Here is a 19,527-nt window from a genome sequence, read left to right as displayed (position 1 = left end):
ACTCAGGTCAACCACAGACAGTATTTCAATGTCTTGGCAAAGATGTTGGGAGAATGATCATTGCCGAAAATTTATGTTGCTCTGGCTAATGTCATATTGCTTCTGAGTGGAGAATCTCAGCCATACACGGCTGCCCAAGGGAAAGCCAGCAGTCACTGTTGTCAAGTGGCTGAATTAAAGTGGTGATACATTTTCACTACAGTACGACAGTCCATTGCATTTCTAGCCCTTTTGGTTAACTGCTAGGTAGGCAGACATTAAGATAAATTATGCATTTTACAAAATGAATATTTTATGAATTACTGCTCTGTTGGTGGGCTTGGCAACCCCTAGATAGGGTGGGGTGAGAAGGGTGGTACAAAGGGCCCTTACCTGTAAGAACTCCCAGAGTGAGGTAGAGATGCTTCAGACTGGTGGCAAATGAGCCCAGGATGAGACCAGTAGATGCAAGCAAGCCACCCAGCATGATTCCCACTTGACAGGAAAAATGGTTACTGACAACACTCCCAAGTGGAGCTTCAAAAACAATAATAAATAGGTTCAACACAAAGGCCTTGAGGGCACTGTGGAAAGGCTGTGGGTGCTGCATTGGCAGAGCAGAGAACGATCCATCTTCAAAGCCTCGAGCCCGCCCCACTCATTCTACATATTTGGAAACCAAGGAGAGAGGAAGGGGCTTGTCCATGGTCCCACAGAGAATAAGTAGCAAAGCTGGAATTAGGATCACATCTCCTGACTGGCATTTGACCGCTCATTGCACATCTCCATTCTATGACAGCCATAATCCCAGGATTATGTGGTGTTTCTTAAACAGCGAATCAGCTCCTTTAAACTACATGTCACTTGCACAGCGATGTGCCTTGTATGTTTCATACAGTATTGATCATACACAATTAACAATAATTATGACAGGTAAATGGTAGAGAAGGAAAGTGGGCAACACGGCATGGCCAGCAGTGTTATGCAGGAAAAGGCCAGGGAGAGAGATCATAGACAAATTTCACAATCTGGCACTGTTTCCGGGCTTTTGGAAACCCTGTGGATGAGAAATCAAAGCCCAGAAAATCTAGGAAATGAGATGATGACATTATGGTTGGCCTCACTCTATTTGTGGTTTAACAATGTGTCAGAATTGTGCCAACTTCCAGGCTTATAGACTAATAACTAAAGCTGGAAGAGGCCAAAAAGAAATTGAAGTTCAGGGGAATATGACATACCCAAGATCACCAAGAACTATACAGTTCAGGGAACCTGACACCGAGTGCAGGGTTATTTCACCCTGTTATTCTGGCTCCTTGGGTCTCTCAGACTGATGGCAGAGACGATGGGTGAGGAATGTATGTGAATTTCTTTCTGAAGAATAATTCATGCTGACACCAGTACTCCTAGTAACAAGATCAGAAGAGCCAATTCTCTAGGTATCTGTGGAGTATAATTTTTATATCAATCAGGTTAAAATTGGGTGTGACACAAATGTACATGATAGAATCAGTCATCAGTTTAATATCCCATCTAGTTAGAATAGTGGCTGGCTGCATATATAACCTCTGGAGAATAGGAATGAGCAAATCTCCTGAAAATATATCTAATTCTCCAGACTGATGCTGCTATGGCTATTGCAAAGTGACAAAATGTATACTAAACTCAATGAAAAATGTTCACTTCTCTGTTCATCATAGGGCAGATATGACCCCAATGGGTGTCCCAGATGTGATTCTGCAGAATTTAAATATTCTGCACCTAACATGACGCTGCTTTTAGCTCAATGCCTCACATGGTCATTGTGACCATTGTGGTCACTGAAGGTCATTTATTCCTCTTTGAGGGATTGTAAATATCCTCCAAAGGATAATAGTGAGCGATATGAGTCACCTGTATCCTCCATGAAAGATAAACATGGCTGTCTTGGCATGCCCACACAAAGGCTGTGACTAATCATCTGACCCTGAAAACCAAGTGATCATCTTACTGGTTAAAAAAAAAAAGGCTAGAAAGAAAACCTGAAAATATGATTTTTTGATACCTTATGACCTTCCAGCCTTATCAGTAGTGTCAACTTAGCCGTCTCGTGAAACCTAGAATTGCACTCAAATTCCTCCCAACCAAGGAAATACATTTCAGCACAAATCAACCAATTCCTGATTATGTACATTTTTCTAAAAATAAATATGAATCAGTACCTAGAATGGAATAGATGACATGATTTATGATACCAAATAATATAGTATTTCTCTTTTGCCATTAAGACATGGCCTGAAGATATAACAGTTTTCTAAAATACTCAGGAGTCATCTAAATGAAAGGATTAAATGGGTCTAGTCTGCAAATAGATCATTTTGATTTGACCCAATTACAGAAAATTTCTATGGCACTCATTTAATAACTTTGGTTGGAAATTTTTAAAAAGAAAAATCTCAAGGTTAGTTTTTCCTTACTATACAGATCGATGAGAGATTCCATGAATCTTGAGAACACTCTGTACACTGTACATAGCACCTGTGTGGCTCTTGATGAAAACTACAGCCGTGGTGAATGGGCTTATCTCATGATTGCACCATTCTATCCTTCTACAATACTTCTCTAAGAATGAAGATTGATGCATGAAAAACGAGCCAAACTTTGAGCCCTCTGGGAAGGGACGAGAATGAAAACAAGACTTGAGATGTGACGCACATATTGTTGGCACTCATTTAAGGAGATCACATTGAAATGGCTCATGGTGCTTTCCAATGGCTGTTTATGTGGCTGGAGAATGAGGGGACTACAGCATTCAGAAGAAAGCAAGGGCATATACTGTACGGTTAACTGCGTCCAAAATCAGGACAAGTCCTGTGATTGCCCAGTTCCCTATCTCTATAGGTATGTGTCCAATTGACTGTGTTCACTACCTGGTCCATCTGACATCAGCCAAGAATGTTAACTGCAAAAGCACATCTGGGTGGGTTTGGCTAAAGGCAGGATCATACTTTTCTTTTTATATGGCTTTAGCCAATTTTGAATCATAGCCCTTCTACTCAGAAAAACTGGTCATCAAAGGCAGTGGAAGGTCACTGTCATGTATAGTTCAAGGGTAGCCAGTAATTATCTATCCCTGGAGATACTCACCACAGAGCATGGTCACACAGTCTACAATGGAATGGATCCAGGCTGTCTGTGCATAATCCTGAGAGAAGTATGTCTGGAAGTCCACAAAAAAAATTGAAATACATCTGAAAAATAAAAAAGTGCAAGCATTTTATACCAAAAAAAAAAAAAAAAAAGAATGAACATGTATTTGATTGAGAGTTTCAAGTTTTGGTTCAAGCATCTGTTCCGGTCTCCAGGGGTTTTAATTGATTTTCAATGGTATGTTGCTGGCCCGTAATAAGTGGGAAATCAGAAGCCAACCATTGGGATGTTCTAAGGGATAAGAACAAGTGTTTAGGACTTCCCTGGTGGCGCAGTGGTTAAGAATCCACCTGCCAATGCAGGGGACACGGGTTCGATCCATGGTCCAGGAAGATCCCACATGCCGCGGAGCAACTAAGCCTGTGTGCCACAACTGCTGAGCCTGCGCTCTAGAGCCCTTGAGCCACAACTACTGAGCCTGTGTGCCACAACTACTGAAGCCCACGCGCCTAGAGCCCGTGCTCTGCAACAAGAGAAGTCACTGCAGTGAGAAGCCCACGCACTGCAACCAAGAGTAGCCCCTGCTTGCCGCAACTAGAGAAAGCCCGTGCACAGCAACGAAGACCCAATGCAGCCAAAAATAAATAAATAAATAAATTAATTAATTAATTAAAGAAAAAAAGAAACAAGTGTTCACCCACTAGAGCAGCTGCTGAAACCAAGTGGATGTGAAGATCACTGCTGTAGGGAAGGTCTTATGGAAAAGATGACAGGTCAGACACATGGATTGTTACACATCATACTGTTTCACTAACATCTGAAACTTCTAAGAGGTTGTTATACAAGTTAAGACTTGACAATAAAGTGTTATACATCACCCAGCAATTTCACTTCTAGGTTTTAAGCAAAGTTAATAAACAGATGGTGATGATAATAATAATAGATACACATAAAAGGATATACTCTGGAGAACTATTTATAATAGCCAAATATTGTAAACAGCATATATGTCCGTCAGTAAGGGACTGGTTAAGTAACTTATAGCATATCAATAAAATGAAATATTAGGTATTAAAAATGATTTGATTTGTATTTATTGATTTGGAAATAAATTCACAATATAATGTTAAGCAAAAAAGTAAGTTACAAAATAGCTCATATAGTAAGGGCTTATTTTTATAAAAATGTAGTTCATGTAACTAGAAAAAGCCTGAAAGCATATAAATGAAAATGTATCCGGTCATTATATGTGCATGGTGAGGTTATAAATGATTTTTTTGTCTTTATTCTGCATTTTGAATTATTTTACAGTGAACCTGATTTCTTATACAATCAGAAATTTATGTGTGTGTGTGTGTGTGTATGGGGGTGTATATACAGAGACAGAGACAGAAACAGAGACAGAGACAGAGAAATTTTTATGCTGAAAAATAGCTAATTACTTAGGAAAAACAAGACATAAGTGATCCAGAAGCAATAGTTTGGAATGAACCGCATACAGATAATTCAGGACAGGAAGCTTTTAGAGCTCCGTGATAGCAGGGAAAGAAATCAGGCCTTGCAGCTTGGGGATGAGATAGGAGGTTATCTGTCTCCTTGGATAGGACCACATTCCAACTCATTATGCTTCAGCAGCCCCTAATAACCTGTTATTTTACTCTCCCTTTCCTCTCCAGTTGCTGCTGGATGTAAAAGTGAGTGATGGAAAAGTTAAAGAAGGGGGAAGAGAATCAGGGTGAATCAGGACTGCTGTTATGAAGGTCCAGCTTCACGGGCATACAACCTATACAGTCGCACAGAATCTGGCACTCAGAAGCATTAAACTTGGCTTAACTCAGCTGTCACTGTCTTAAAATTCCTAATAATTTTATCTTTGAATTTGCATTTTGTAAGTGAAGTCCAATGGGACAACGAAGCATGCATGTGAGCAGAGAGCCACGGATTCTTCAGTCTGCAATTCTGTGCTTTTCCATTTGCACATAGGCTTAGAGATGCCCCAGGGCGCAGAATTCCAGTAGACTCTTGTGTGGGAGTCCAGTAAGACTCAGACTGAGTACCTGGTAAGTGCGTTACACCTACAACTGAGTGAGCATGTGCACAGGGGAGTGAGAGAGACCATGCTTTCCTTTCAAACCAAAACTTGCTTCAAATGCAGAAGAAGGCAATGGTGTTTTAAGAAAGGCAAAGGGCCGAGGATTCCTATCAGATCCTTTCTTACTCGTGTTGCTTCTCTGGATTAGCTGATCGCTTATGCTGAAAATGATGATACAGAAGGAAAGTAAAAGGTAGGGCTACCGGTAATATAAAGATGAACGGCAGATTTGTGCTACTAATTTAACATTTCCATTTTCTTTACTCAGAACAACAGTAAAGAGTAAATTTAAAACACCGTGAAAAACGGAGACCACTGAAAAAAAGGAAAAGCTTCCCATTTTAGTACGTTTACCAGCCCTTTTTTCCCCTGCCTTTTGAACAAGGGGTCCTGCATTTTCATCTTGCACCAGGCCCTGTAATTATGTTGTCCGTCCTGGTGACAGGAAAGAGAAAAGGGACGGTATAGGGCAGCGATCCCCAATCTTCTCGGCACCAGGGACCAAGGGACCGGTTTCGTGAAGACAATTTTTCCACGAAGGGGGGCGTGGTGCGGTGGGGTGGGGATGGTTCAGGAGGTAATGCGGGCGATGGGGAGAGGCAGATGAAGCTTCGCTCACTCTCGCCCTGCTCACCTCCTGCTGTGCGGCCCTGTTCCTAACAGGCCGCGGGCTGGTATCTGTCCGCAGCCCGGGGCTTGGAGAACCCTGGTATAGGGTGCTAAATTCTAAGTCCCAGAAGGTACTGGGATGGAGTTTGATGTGCAGAGTACAGATAGGGATCGACAAGTGTGGAAGGAAGAGGACGGGAGCAGGATTGAGCAGAGAGAGCTGGGCAAACAGATGCAGGCCTGACGGGCCTCAGCCAATCCCCAGGGAAATGGGCGGGCCTTTACGCACCTCCCTCCGTCAATCACTGGACGTGGGCACCGCTGGAAGCGCGAGCTCTCGGGAGAGGCAGCTCTGCGCAGGTGAGGGGGACCCTGCGGACACTGACAGCTGCAAGCTGCCTGCTGACGTTCACCCTGCAGCTGAGGCCCTCTGGATGGCACACCTCCGTATTCACCAGAGTCCCGTTCTTGTCCTCCGCACTGAGCACAGTATGTGATGATATCTATCAAAGGGACATCGAAAGGTGTCCTTCCCCTTCCACTGATTTAAGAAACCAGACAACGTGCTATAGTAGATCCGATGCTAGGCTAATCATTATATCAGAGTTTGGAGGACTGAAACATAGTCACAACGAAAACGCAGAGAATGATAACATAAACTACCTGGCTGAGTATATAAACTTAAATTTAATTAAAATATTGCAGAACTTTTTCTAAAGCATGAGCTAACTGCAAGAGCCTTATACTAGTTTTAATTCGGTACAATAATAACAGGAAACTCTACGATGTTTCTTAACATCCTAAAGATTGCTAGACTAGTACAAAAAGTCTATTATTTTCTCCTAACCACTAGGCCTTCGATTTAAGTGAATAATGATTTCTTGGCTATAGCTCAGTATCAAAATAGTTAAGTTATCCTTAGCCCAGGGCTTCTCAATCTAAGCGCTAATGACATTTCGGACGTGAGAATTCTTTGTCCTGGGGGTCGTCCTGTGCGTTGCAGGATGTTTAACAGCGTCACTGGCCTCTGCTCAGAATGTCCCCAGACACTGCCAAAGGTCCCCCCGGAGATCAAAATCAGCCTGTTCAGGACCACTGATCTAATCAACTATCAAATCCTGCTTATTCTACCTTACACGTATCTTTCAAATGCTGCCACGGAGCTCCATTGCCTTTATCATTTATCATTCATGACAACACTTCTCTCCTGGACTGCAGCCAAAACCCTCCTAACTGATTTTCCTGAATTCACACTTGGCTACCTTCAGTATATTCTACACTCCATGGTCCAAGTGTCCTCACTAGAACACAAATCAGATCCTGATGCTTCAAACTTTTTAACATGACTTATGAGACCCTGCGTAAGTTGGTCCTTCTTAGCATCTCTCCTTTCTTCCCATCTGGTGCATTCCTCACTTCAGACAGACTGAACTTCTTTCTACAACTTTTGACGTACCACACATGCTTTTTCATACCTCTGAGCATTTTTTGTTCTAGGATGCTCTCCCAGCCTCCCTCATTCTTTTAGTCTCAAGATAATAGTCAACTCCTCCAGGAAGGCTTCCTTGACTACCTGAGTCTGGGCTTGATACCATTCTTAAGTATTTCCACTACATGCTGGACCCTTACCACACTGTGTGGCGATGTTCTTTGCATTTGTTTGTATTCTCCACTAGACTCTTGCTCTGTGACAGCAAAGACCATGTCTGTCTTATCTTGCATTGAATCCCAAATATCTAGTACCATAGCTTCCATGTATGGGGTGCTCATTAAACATTGTTCAAGGTTCAAGGTACGAAAGGAAGGAAATTAGGAGGGAAGGCAGGCTGAGAGCTGGTAGAGAAGTGACTGGAAGATAAAGAAGTGAAATGGTTGAGTAGCAACTTCAAGAACGTGAATGAGAAAGGAAGAGGAAGAACGGATGGCAGCTATGTAGGAACACGTGGCTAGATACGGTACAGTAGAGGTGTGGAGAATCTGAGTTTATAAGCTGAGAGAAAGAATTAGTAAAAGAGAGATGCAGAAGCTGGAAATGTGGAAGAACATAGGACAACTAAGAGGAAAGCACCCCAAACGATAATAAGATATTTTGGTGTTGTAAATCATAATCTCTTCTCTCCACTAAATTGTTTTGGGGGATTTAATATTTGTGGGACTATGTTTATTTCTTGTGACTTTTTTTATCTTGTTCTGTTGTTTTGTTTTCTGTTTGATGGGTTTTTTCCAACTGATTTGACAAGTCATATCAAACTGTAGTTATGTAAAATTCAGAAGTAACACCTGAGATTCTTGTCCAAACATGTGAGTAGGCTTGTCAGAGGTAAAATTTAATAACCACATACATATGCTTCTTTTTTTAGTATATAAATTTATTTATTTATTTATTTTTGGCCATGTTGGGTCTTCGTTGCTGCGTGTATGCTTTCTCTAGTTGCGGTGAGCAGGGGCTACTCTTCGTTGCGGTGCGCGGGCTTCTCATTGCAGTGGCTTCTCTTGTTGTGGAGCTAGGCGCGCGGGCTTCAGTAGTTGTGGCGTGCGGGCTCAGTAGTTGTGGCTCATGGGCTCTAGAGCAAAGGCTCACTAGTTGTGGCACATGGGCTTAGTTGCTCCACGGCATGCGGGATTGCCCCGGACCAGGGCTTGAACCCATATCCCTTGCACTGGCAGGCGGATTCTTAACCACTGCGCCACCAGGGAAGTCCCACATGCTTCTGAATGACTGTGACTTTTATGAAATATGGGAAGAATTATTGTATTTTAATTTGTTCTCCAAAAGGAAAGGACCGTGGAAGTTTTCAAATGGTAAAGTTTCATGAGTTATGCCTTCTAAACACAGGCATGACCTTAAAGAAAACAAATCTTATTGGGAGCACATGAGCTTCTCACTTTACAAATTATTTTTGTGTCCCTTGGAATATCTGTGCATCTGACAGATGTCAGGAGAACTCGGTTCTGATCTCTGATTCCCGTGCTGAATAACTGAGAGTTTTGATGAAGCTTCTTAATCCCTCACGGTCTTGGTTTCCTCATCTATAAATTAAGCATTTGGGGAAGCATGACTGCATCAGTCAGAGTGGATTAGATCATGCTGCAATAGCGAACAACTCTGAACATCCTTCAGGAGTTGACAGGTTTTGTTCATAATATCACCCAAGTGTTGTTTGTTACAATGTTCTCAAAGATGCTTTCTCTCAAGAGGTCAACATACTTGCTGTCTCTATCTTGTCACTCTGCTATAAAATTCTTCTCTGGTAGAGTTGGAGGCTGACAACATCTGATATTTGGTAAAGACTTTTTTCTGGTTGATGAAGTTATCCACTAAGTCAACGCAGTAAGTAATCCACTGGGCAGTGTAGCCCAGTGGGTAAAAGCACTGCCAGTTACTCACCATGTGACTTTGGACACATTATTCAACCTCTGTGTGTTATTATAAGGATTAAATGACTTAATCAATGAACAGTGCTTGGAATAATGCCAACAAGCACAGAGTAAGTGCTCAGCTAACATTAGCAATTATTTACAGGAATTCAGCTGTTGTTAAAAGAGCTCCACAGTTCCACAGGACTCTAGACATCTATTGCAATTAAGTTAATTTAGACCCAGAAGACTGAGAAAAAAGTAGGTCTCAGAGCTGGGGGTTTTCTTTAAACATTTAAAACAAGTGTTGTTTTGCAAGTATCAACTTCAATTCAATTTATCAATTTACTAATAGAATGTCATGTAATTACACTATGAAATATGATTCTTTTATATAAATTTATTTATTTATTTTTGGCTGCACTGGGTCTTCGCTGCTGTGCGCAGGCTTTCTCTAGCTGTGGTGAGCAGGGGCTACTCTTCGTTGCGGTGCGAGGGCTTCTCATTGCGGTGGCTTCTCTTGTTGCAGAGCACAGGCTCTAGGCACACGGGCTGCAGCAGTTGTGGCACATGGGCTCAGTAGTTGTGGCTCATGTGCTTAGTTGCTCCGCGGCATGTCGGATCGTCCCGGACCAGGGCTCGAACCCGTGTCTCCTGCATTGGCAGGCCGATTCTTAACCACTGTGCCGCCAGGGAAGTCCTGAAATATGATTCTTAACATAGATAATGTGTTTGGTAACAAGATGTCTCGAAGAAAAAGTATGTAATCAATGCACATTAACAAACAGAGGGAGTAAATAAATGAGAATGACTACTTTAATAGCCTGCACAACTTTAAGCTTATATAAATTTTATGTGTAAGGAAGCATCATCAGTTACAAGGTAAGAGTGAAATATGATTTTTAAATGCCCTGGATTATAAATGGTAGCATTGTCTGTAAAGCAAAAACCAGCAAGTGATATAAATGTCCATCAATAAAAATGTTTTAAATAAATTATGGAAACATCCATATGGTGAAATTTTAAGCACCTATCTTTCAGTGAGGTAGAGCCATATGTGCTGATATGGAAATATTTCCAAAAGATATTATTAAGCAAAAAAAAAAAAGTTCAAAACAGTGTGTATAATATGATCCCATTGGTGTAAATGAAAAGAACATGCTTTATATATGGACATAAGGTTTGTTTTTTTTTTTTTTTAAACATTTTTGAGGTTTTTTTTTTTAGAAATTCACGTTCTTTTATTTATTTATTTATTTATTTATGACTGTGTTGAGTCTTCGTTTCTGTGCGAGGGCTTTCTCTAGTTGTGGCAAGTGGGGACCACTCTTCATCACGGTGCGCGGGCCTCTCACCATCGCGGCCTCTCTTGCTGCGGAGCACAGGCTCCAGACGCGCAGGCTCAGTAATTGTGGCTCACGGGCCCAGTTGCTCCGTGGCATGTGGGATCTTCCCAGACCAGGGCTCGAACCCGTGTCCCCTGCATTGGCAGGCAGATTCTCAACCACTGCGCCACCAGGGAAGCCCTGGACATAAGGTTTTTAAAAAAATTTCTGGACAGATCTCAAGAAACTATTTATGAGATTAACTTTAGGCAGTGAAACAGGGATTCAGGAAGTGAGGAGAAAAAGGCTTTACCTTATATGTTTCTGTATTGTTTGAATTTTTACCTTCCAGATGTATGGTTTAACTTTTAAGCATATTATTTAAATCAAAGAGGAGGGAACACTCCCAAACTCATTTTATAAGACCAGCATTATCCTAATACCAAACCAGAAAAGGACACTACTAGAAAAGAAAACTACAGGCCAAATATTCCTGATGAGTATAGAGGCAAAAATTCTCAATAAAATACTAGCAAACTGAATCGGCAGCATATTAAGAGGATCACTCACCAGGTTCAAGTGGAATTTATTCCTGGGATGCAAGGATGGTTCAACATACACAAATCAATCAATGTGACACATCATATTAATAGAATGAAAGAAATGAATTGTATGATCCTCTCAATAGACACAGAAAAAGCATTTGACAAAATTCAACATCCATTTATGATAAAAACTCTTAACAAGTTAGGCATAGAAGGAACATATCTCAGCATAATAAAGCCATAAGTCACAAGCCCACAGCTAATATCATGCTCAACGGTAAAAGGCTGAAAGCTTTTCTTCTAAAATGAGGAACAAGACAAGGGTGGCCACTCTCATCACTCCTATTCAACACAGTCCTAGAAGTCCTAGCCTTGGCAATCAGGCAAGAAAAATTAATAAAAGGTATTAGAATTGGAAAGGAAGAAGTAAAATTTTCTCTATTTGCAGATGATATGATTTTATATATAGAAAATCCTAAAGACGCAACCAAAAGGCTCTTAGATCTAATCAATGAACTCAGTAAGTTGCCGGATATAAAATTAACATACAAAAATCAGTAGTGTTTGTATACACTAACAATAAAATTTCCGAAAAAGAAATAAAGAAATTAATCCCATTTACAATAGCATCAAATACAGTAAATTTAACTAAGGGCATGAAAGATCTCTATGCTGAAAACTACAAGACATCAGTGAAAGAAACTGAAGAAGACACAAATAAATGGAAAGATATCCCATGTTTGTGTACTAGAAGAATTAACATTATTAAAATGTCAACACTATCAAAAGCCATCTATATATTCAATGCAATTCCTATCAAGAATCCAATGGCATTTTTTACAGATGTAGATAAAACACTCTTAAAATTTATATCGAACCACAAATGACCCTTAATAGCCAAAGAAATCCTAAGAAAAAGGGATCACACTTCCTGATTTCTAACTATAATATAAAGCTGTAGTCATCAAAACAGTTTGGTACTGGCATAAAAACAGACAAATAAACCAGTGGAACAGAACTGAGAACCCAGAAATAAACCTAAGCATCAACTAATGTTTGAAAAGGGAGCCAAGAATATTCAATGGAGAAAAGACAGTCTCTTCAGTAAATAGTGCTGAGATAATTGGATATTCACATATAAAAGAATAAAACTAGACCCATATTTTAGACCACTCACAAAAATTACCTTGAAATGGATTTAAGGATTAAATATAAGACACGAAACTATGAAACTACTAGAAGAAAACATAGGAATAAAGTTCCTCAACATGGATCTTGGTAATGATTTTTTGGATATGTCACCTAAAACACAAGCGACAAAATAAAAAATAAACAAGCAGGACTACATGTAACTGAAAAGCTTCTGCACAGCAAAAGAAACCATCAACAAAGTGAAAAGAATGGGAAAAAATATTTGCAAACCACATATCTGATAAAGGGTTAATATCCAAAACATACAAAGAATGCACACCACTCAATAGTAAAAAAACAAATAACCCAATTTAGAAAATGAGCAAAGGACCTAAATAGACATTTCTTCAAAGAAGATATACTAAAGACCAACAGGTACATGAAAAGATGCTCAACATCACTAGTTGTTAGGGAAATGCAAGTTAAAACCACAATGAGCTATTACCTCACACCTGTTAAAATAGTCATCATCAAAAAGATAAGAGATAACAAATGCTGGTATGGATGCAGAGAAAAGGGAACCCTTGTGCACTGTTGATGGGATTGTAAATTGGTACAGCCACCATAGAAAACAGTAGGGATAAAAATAGAACTACCATGTGATCCAGAAATTCCACTGTTGGGAATAGATCCAAAGAAAATGAAAGCACTAACTAGAAAAGATATCTGCACCCCCATGCCCATAGCAGCATGATTTTTAATAGCCAAGACATGGATGGATGAATGGATAAAGAAGGTGTGGTATATATATACAATGGCATATTATTCAGCCAGAAAAAAAATGAGAAAATTCTACCATTTGCAACAATATGAATGGACTTTGAAGGCATTCTGCTAAGTGAAATAAGTTAGAGCGAGAAAGACAAATACTGTATAATCTTAAATATATGTGGAATCTAAAGCAACAACCAAGTGCATATAAAAAGAGATCAGACTTATGGTTACCAAGGCGGGGGTGGGGAGGGTGGGGGGGAGGGGAAGGGAATTGGAGGAAGGTGGTCAAAAAATACAAACTTCCAGTTATAAGATAAATAAGTACTAGGGATGTCATGAACAATATGATGACTACAGCTAACACTGTTGTATGATATATAGGAAAGTTGTTAAGAGAATAAATCCTAAGAGTTCTCGTCATGAAGAGAAAAGTCTTTTTCTTTTTTCTTTTCTTTCCTTTTTATTGTAGTTATACGAGAAGATGGATGTTAGCTGAACCTAAAGTATATGTAAATCAAATCATCATGCTTACAAACTATTATATATAAAATAGATAGACAACAAGGTCCTAATGTATAGCACATGGAACTAAATTCAATATTCTGTAATAAACCATAATGGAAAAGAATATATATATTCAGTTATATATATATATACACACACACACATATAAAAAATTGAATCACTTTGCTGTACACCAGAAACTAACACAACATTGTAAATCAACTATACTTCAATTAAAAAAATCATGCTGTATGCCTTAAAATTATATAGCGATGAATGTCAATTAGTTCTCAATAAAACTGGAAAAAGAATTAACTGCCCAATAGGCACTGATCCTCTGAATTGACAAATCACCGTGCAGGCTGCTTTCCTAGTCTCTGTCTCCAGTTCTCTTGGCTGCTTCCTGGTGTGTCACCCTTTCCTCCTCTGACCCTATTGTGCTCAGGTATCCTCCTCTCAGCCTCTCCCAGGAACCTCTGAAAACAGTCCTTTGCTGCCAGCCACAATCCTCTTTTCTGGTTTCCAGCTGCCCTTCTTATAGAAGCACTAAGCTCACTTCCAGAACTTTCCTCTCATGGGAATGATGAAAGCTTCCACATGTAAGAACCAAGATGAAAGAGATTCCTTTTAACCCTATAACCTCCTCACTCCCAGAACACAAGATCCATAATCTAGACAGGAGAAAAATCAGACTCAACCATCATATTATTTTAAAAAGATCTACAGTTTATTTTGACACATAATCAACCAATTCTTATTGTAGCAAACACAACATCCTGCTTCTTTCCTGCATTATCTATTTGTTATGGGGGGAACATCGATGCTTTTATTGATGATGCCATCAAGTGAAGTTATGTAGTGCAAATCAGTTTCTTTGGCTGCCAAGGGAGTGTTGCCAGAGAAGAGCAACACAGTTCAATTTGAATGAAGGCACCTCTAGAGGAGAGAGCTAGCACATGCAGATTTCAAGTGTGGCTTTACTCCAAATGTAAATGAGATGAACGCATCTCAGTGTACGCACGTTTAACTTGAGTATAGTCAAGGCTATGCCCTTGGGTAAAAGGAAAAGAGGAAACATGACCAAATGAGATGAGAGAATCCCTGTATTTATGCTCTTTCTCTCCTTCAACCTAGAAACCAGCCTCCGCTACCACAGCCAAGTGCAAAATGAAGCAAAAGAATTTAAATTCTAGGCTTTAAGCTTCCAGCGGCTCAGTCTCCTGGTGAGCTGAGAGGTTTTCAAGGATTATTTTGAGCTTATATATTTGTCCTTTGTGGGATGAACTGCTTATGAAAATAAATGTCCGGCACAGCCATAATATTTAGCTGAAAAATGTCCTGACACTCCAGGTTTATGTGTCAGAGATTACAAGAGACCACTATCCAGGACTTTTAAGTGTCAGAAAATCACATTCCTTGCAAAGAAAAAGATATCCAAGCAGTCAAAGGAAATACACACACACGCACAAAACATATATTTACACATATATTTTCACAATGACAGGTTCAGAACTAGAATGAAGCCAACTTAGAAAAAAAGACAAGCCAGGTCATCTGATAATAAATCGAGAAGGAAGTCCCACCTACCTGGTTACTGCCCGGGTGCAGATGGTAACAAGGAAACAGCCAGCCACAACCATCCAGCCCCATCCTCCATCGGGTGGGGAGGTGGACCGAGCTCTATTTACTTTTGCCATGGCTTCAGTTCTTTTTTCTTCTTTTCCAAGTTACTCCAACAGCCCAGTTATGATCTTGGAAGGGTCTGCTGTCCAGTGATTTCCTGTTGGCTTTCAAGACTGGCATAGAGTGCTACCTGGCACGTGGGTTACTGCCCATCTAAAACCAAAAATCAGGACATAGTTGTATTTTATTGCCATATCCAAAGATAGTTTTTCACTTGGTGAAAATGATCATTACTTTCCTCTTAAATATGATTCTTCGTTAACTATGAATACTGGCCTGGTGCAAAGACCATTAGTTGTCCTTGCAACCTCTCCCCCTTCTTCTTTTTTTTAATAACAGATCTTTTCAACTTTTAGCCAAATCCATGACGACAGTTTGGATACCATGCCTTGAAGGTAGATGTGGCAACGTGGTTTAGTCTAGACTAAAGGGATATGAGCAAAATAATACATGCCACTTCGGGTTCCTCAGCTCAAAGGCAAAGGCACTTTCTTAAGACTTCCAACACCTCCTTTCCCATAGACTGGAATGTGGATGTGGGGATGAAACAGTTCCAACCACACAGGGCCAGACATCGCCCTAGGGGCTGGCAGAGCTACAGGACGGAAGGAGCCTGGGCCCTCAAACGACTCTGTGGGGAAGAGGTGCCTCTCCAGCTCCCGACTTCACACACCCCTCACTGTTACACCAAAGGTAAATAAGCCTCAGCTTTATTTGAGGCTCTCTATTCTGGAGTCTTTCTGTTACAACAGCTTAGGCTATGTCTTAATTACTATACTGAATGATTCTGACGGTAACTGCATTGGCCTTTCTGACCAAGAATGCTATAATTCTTAGATGGAAAAAATTGAAGCAAGAAGAGAATGAAAAATAAGTGAAACAGAATAGAAAGCCCAGAAGTTGCACATAATAATTCAGTACAACTAAATAAGGTAGCAAAGAGGGATGGGGAAAAAAAGGATTATTTGCTACCTCCCGTTACAACTCTCCATTTAATTCCTTTTTTTAAAATAAATTTATTTATTTATTTTTGGCTGCACTGGGTCTTCGTGGCTGTGCGCGGGCTTTCTCTAGTTGCGGCGAGTGGGGGCTACTCTTCGTTGCGGTGCGTGTGCTTCTCATTGCAGTGGCTTCTCTTGTTGTGGAGCACAGGCTCCAGGGCACGTGAGCTTCAGTAGTTGTGGCTCACGGGCTCTAGAGCGCAGGCTCAGTAGTTGTGGCGCATGGGCTTAGTTGCTCCATGGCATGTGGGATCTTCCCGGACCAGGGCTCGAACCCGTGTCCCCTGCATTGGCAGGCGGACTCTCAACCACTGCGCCACCAGGGAAGTCCCTCCATTTAGTTCTTAACCTTCTAGATAGATCAGAGTTAAATGTAAAAAAGAAGTCATTTAAAATCTAGGAGAAAACATATGCAAATAATTATCTAACCTCTAGATGGGAAAAGGACTCCCTGAGATGTAAGGTAATGTTAACAAACCAAGGGGAAATTTTGTTGATTTGTCTAAATTAAAATTTAACATTTCTATACACCAAAAGATGTAATAAATAAGACCAAAAGGTAAACCAGAGACTTGGGGGGAAAAAAAAGCAACACATGATTCAAAGAAGTAATATCTGCAATATTAATTCATTCAACTACCAACACTTATGGAGTATCTAATATGTGTTAGGCATTATTCCGGACACCAAGGATTCAGCGGTAAGACACACACAGCTCCTTGTAGACAGAGTCTAAGCTGCCCCTACGGTCTCACATCCTGCTGTTCTTGTCTTTGTGTAATCCCTTCCACTGAGTGTGGGTGGGACCTGTGACTTGCTTCTAACCAGAATATGGCACTGGTGATGGCACATGGCTCCCACGATTAGGTCATGCTGAATAAGACTCAGCCTTGCTAGCCGACTCACTCTCACTCTCCTGCTGGCCCTGAAGAAGCAGGCTGCCGTGTTGCACACTGCCACGGAGAAGGCCACGTGGCAGGGAACTGTGGGTAGCCAGTAGGAGCCGAGGACAGCCTCAAAAAGCTAAAGTGACAGCAAAAAGCTAAAGCTCTCAGTCCTACAACAAAAGGAAATGAATTCTGCCAACATGCCAAGTGAGCTTGGAAGCAGATTTTTTCCCTAGTTGAGCCTCCAGTTGAGAACACACTCTGGCTGACGCTTTGATTGCAGCTTTGTGAGACCCTGAGCCAAGCCAGCCAGGCCCAACTAAGCGAGGCCTGAATGTGGTCCCACAAGAACTGTGAGATCAAGTGTTTCTTATGGTATACTTTGGCATGTCAATCAAGCTTCTTAATTATAGTTACGGATGAATTTTTTAAGAGACTAAATCAGAGTTTTAACAGATGATTTTTCCACTGGATTGAGCCAATCACCCAGTTTGGGGTACACTTTTATAATGATCACCAGAAGAAATTTTAAATAATATTAATTAAATGAAACATCAGGGACTTCCCTGGTGGTCCAGTGGCTAAGACTCTGCACTCCCAATGCAGGGGGCCCAGGTTTCATCCCTGGTCAGGGAACTAGATCCCGCATGCTGCAACTAAGAGTTTTTTTGCATGCTGCAACTAAAGATCCTGCATGCCGCAACTAAAAGAACCCAAGTGCTGCAACTAAGACCCAGCACAGCCAAATAAATAAATAAATAAATAAAATGAATATTAAAAAAAACCTGCTCTTTATAAATAAATAAATAAAACATCATTTCAAATATGACTAAGCATGCATTGTTTGGTGACCATAGACCACGCACCACCTGGTAAATTATGGACAAACCAAACTGTCTAATGAAGAAAAATTTACTTTAAAACCATGACTTTCTCAAGAAAATGGCTCATAGTAAAATCTTGCAAGCGTTCATCTTTGAAGCCACGGGAACAAATTGGCAGCTTGTGAATTCAGAGAACAAATGCGGAGCAAAGATAGTGAGCCAAAGGCAACAAGAGTGATTCCACGTAGACCACTTAGGTTTGCTCACTTTCAAGACCTGGAAGTGCCTCCCTCTTCATCTTAATTGGCCATCCTGTGAATGTGAGGAGACTGACAAAGGAGATGGAGTGAATGGCTGGAGAGTATAAATCCATCAGAAGTATTAGAAGAGCAGTATTGACACAAATATTAAGCCTACTGATTGACAGAAAGTCAAAATTATTATTTGAAATGGTAATATTGCTAATCACTGGCCTAGGGACAGAGTCATAGCCAAAACACTGGGCTAAGTGAAAACAACAATATGGAGGTAGTTTTTCAGACCATCCATAGGCCACATTGCTATGAAGCAGCGTTATATAGACAGTATCTCATTTAATCCTTACAACAACCATAGATGGTAGGTATTATTATCCCTATTTTACAGATACCGTAACTCAGACTAGAGAGATGCAGTAATTTTCCTAATTATTATTATCATTACCAAGGAGCAGAAATGGGATATGAACCCTAGTCTTACTTTTCCTAACCAATGCCCTACACTACTTCCACTACTTTTCCTTATTCCTTGATGTAAGTTCATATACATTTTAACCTAAGCATACGCATATAATTCTCGTTGAAGGCACACCTTAATGTGTGTGTGCCTTAATGTCCTACAATTAATGTAGGACATTAATTGCAGCCTGATGCAGCTAGAAATACAGTTCTTTAAATGGTACCATCGGCATTTCCCTGAAACATGCCTAAGGTCACTGACTTGATCAGCTAGGGAACTCTCCCTGATTTCAAAACAACCAGAGGAGTCTCCAGCACTCTGGAGCTTCAGGGTCAGTCCCTACAAAACATAACTTTGTGTCATGGGTAAGTTACTTTTTTTTTTTTTTTTTTTTGGCTGCACGACGCAGCATGCGGGATCTTTGTTCCTTGACCCGGGATCCAACTTGCGCCCCCTGCAGTAGAAGCGTGGAGTCTTAGCCACTGGACTGCGAGGGCAGTCATGGGTAGGCTACTTTTAATAGTCAACTACTTTCCTCCCCAATATTAAACACTCAAAGAAAAACTCATTTAAAAGATCTACCATACTTGTATTTTCACTTTAATATACACAGCCTACTGCAGCAGAGCTGGTTGCCTACCCTGAATCCACAGCCCACCTCTCCTCCATTCTATCATAGCCCCGGCTTGGTTCAGGGATCTACTCTATCTGCTCTCTCTCCAGCAGCCATTTGTTTCAGGGAATGGTTTTTGATTGGTCTCCCTTTCCCTTGTCAGTAAGTGCTTAGGGACTAGGAGGTGAAGCAATTCCAGCCAATGAAGTATGCGGGAAAGTCCTCTGGAAAAGATTTCCTTGCTCTTAAGAAGAGACGCAGGAAAGAAACAAGCCCTGCTTCTTCCTATAGACATTTTGAATCTGGATATGACGCCTGGAACTACAGCCGTCACTTCTTCACCATGAAGGAAGCTGG

At 40.7% G+C, this 19,527-nt stretch overlaps 1 protein-coding gene across 7 annotated transcripts in view; it reads right to left on the bottom strand.

Annotated features, from left to right (window-relative positions):
* The window catches only part of SLC16A12 (solute carrier family 16 member 12), a 98,464-nt gene that overhangs the window by 15,400 nt on the left and 63,537 nt on the right, over positions 1-19,527 (bottom strand). For 5 of the 7 annotated variants that reach the window (XM_082423779.1, XM_082423781.1, XM_082423783.1 and 2 more), the window contains 3 exons: positions 15,033-15,281; positions 3,106-3,209; positions 373-516 (listed from right to left, as the gene is read on the bottom strand). In XM_082423779.1, the coding sequence (XP_082279905.1) occupies positions 373-516; positions 3,106-3,209; positions 15,033-15,142 (358 nt within the window). In that variant the 5' untranslated portion in view covers positions 15,143-15,281. The remainder of the gene's footprint in view (positions 1-372; positions 517-3,105; positions 3,210-15,032; positions 15,282-19,527) is intronic. The other 2 variants (XM_082423784.1, XM_082423785.1) reach the window with 2 other exon arrangements.

This window comes from Balaenoptera physalus (assembly GCF_965194825.1).
Source record: "Balaenoptera physalus genome assembly, chromosome: 14".
NCBI lineage: Eukaryota > Metazoa > Chordata > Mammalia > Artiodactyla > Balaenopteridae > Balaenoptera > Balaenoptera physalus.
Note: the sequence above shows the minus strand (reverse complement) of the source record. Positions and strands in the feature narration are given on the sequence as shown.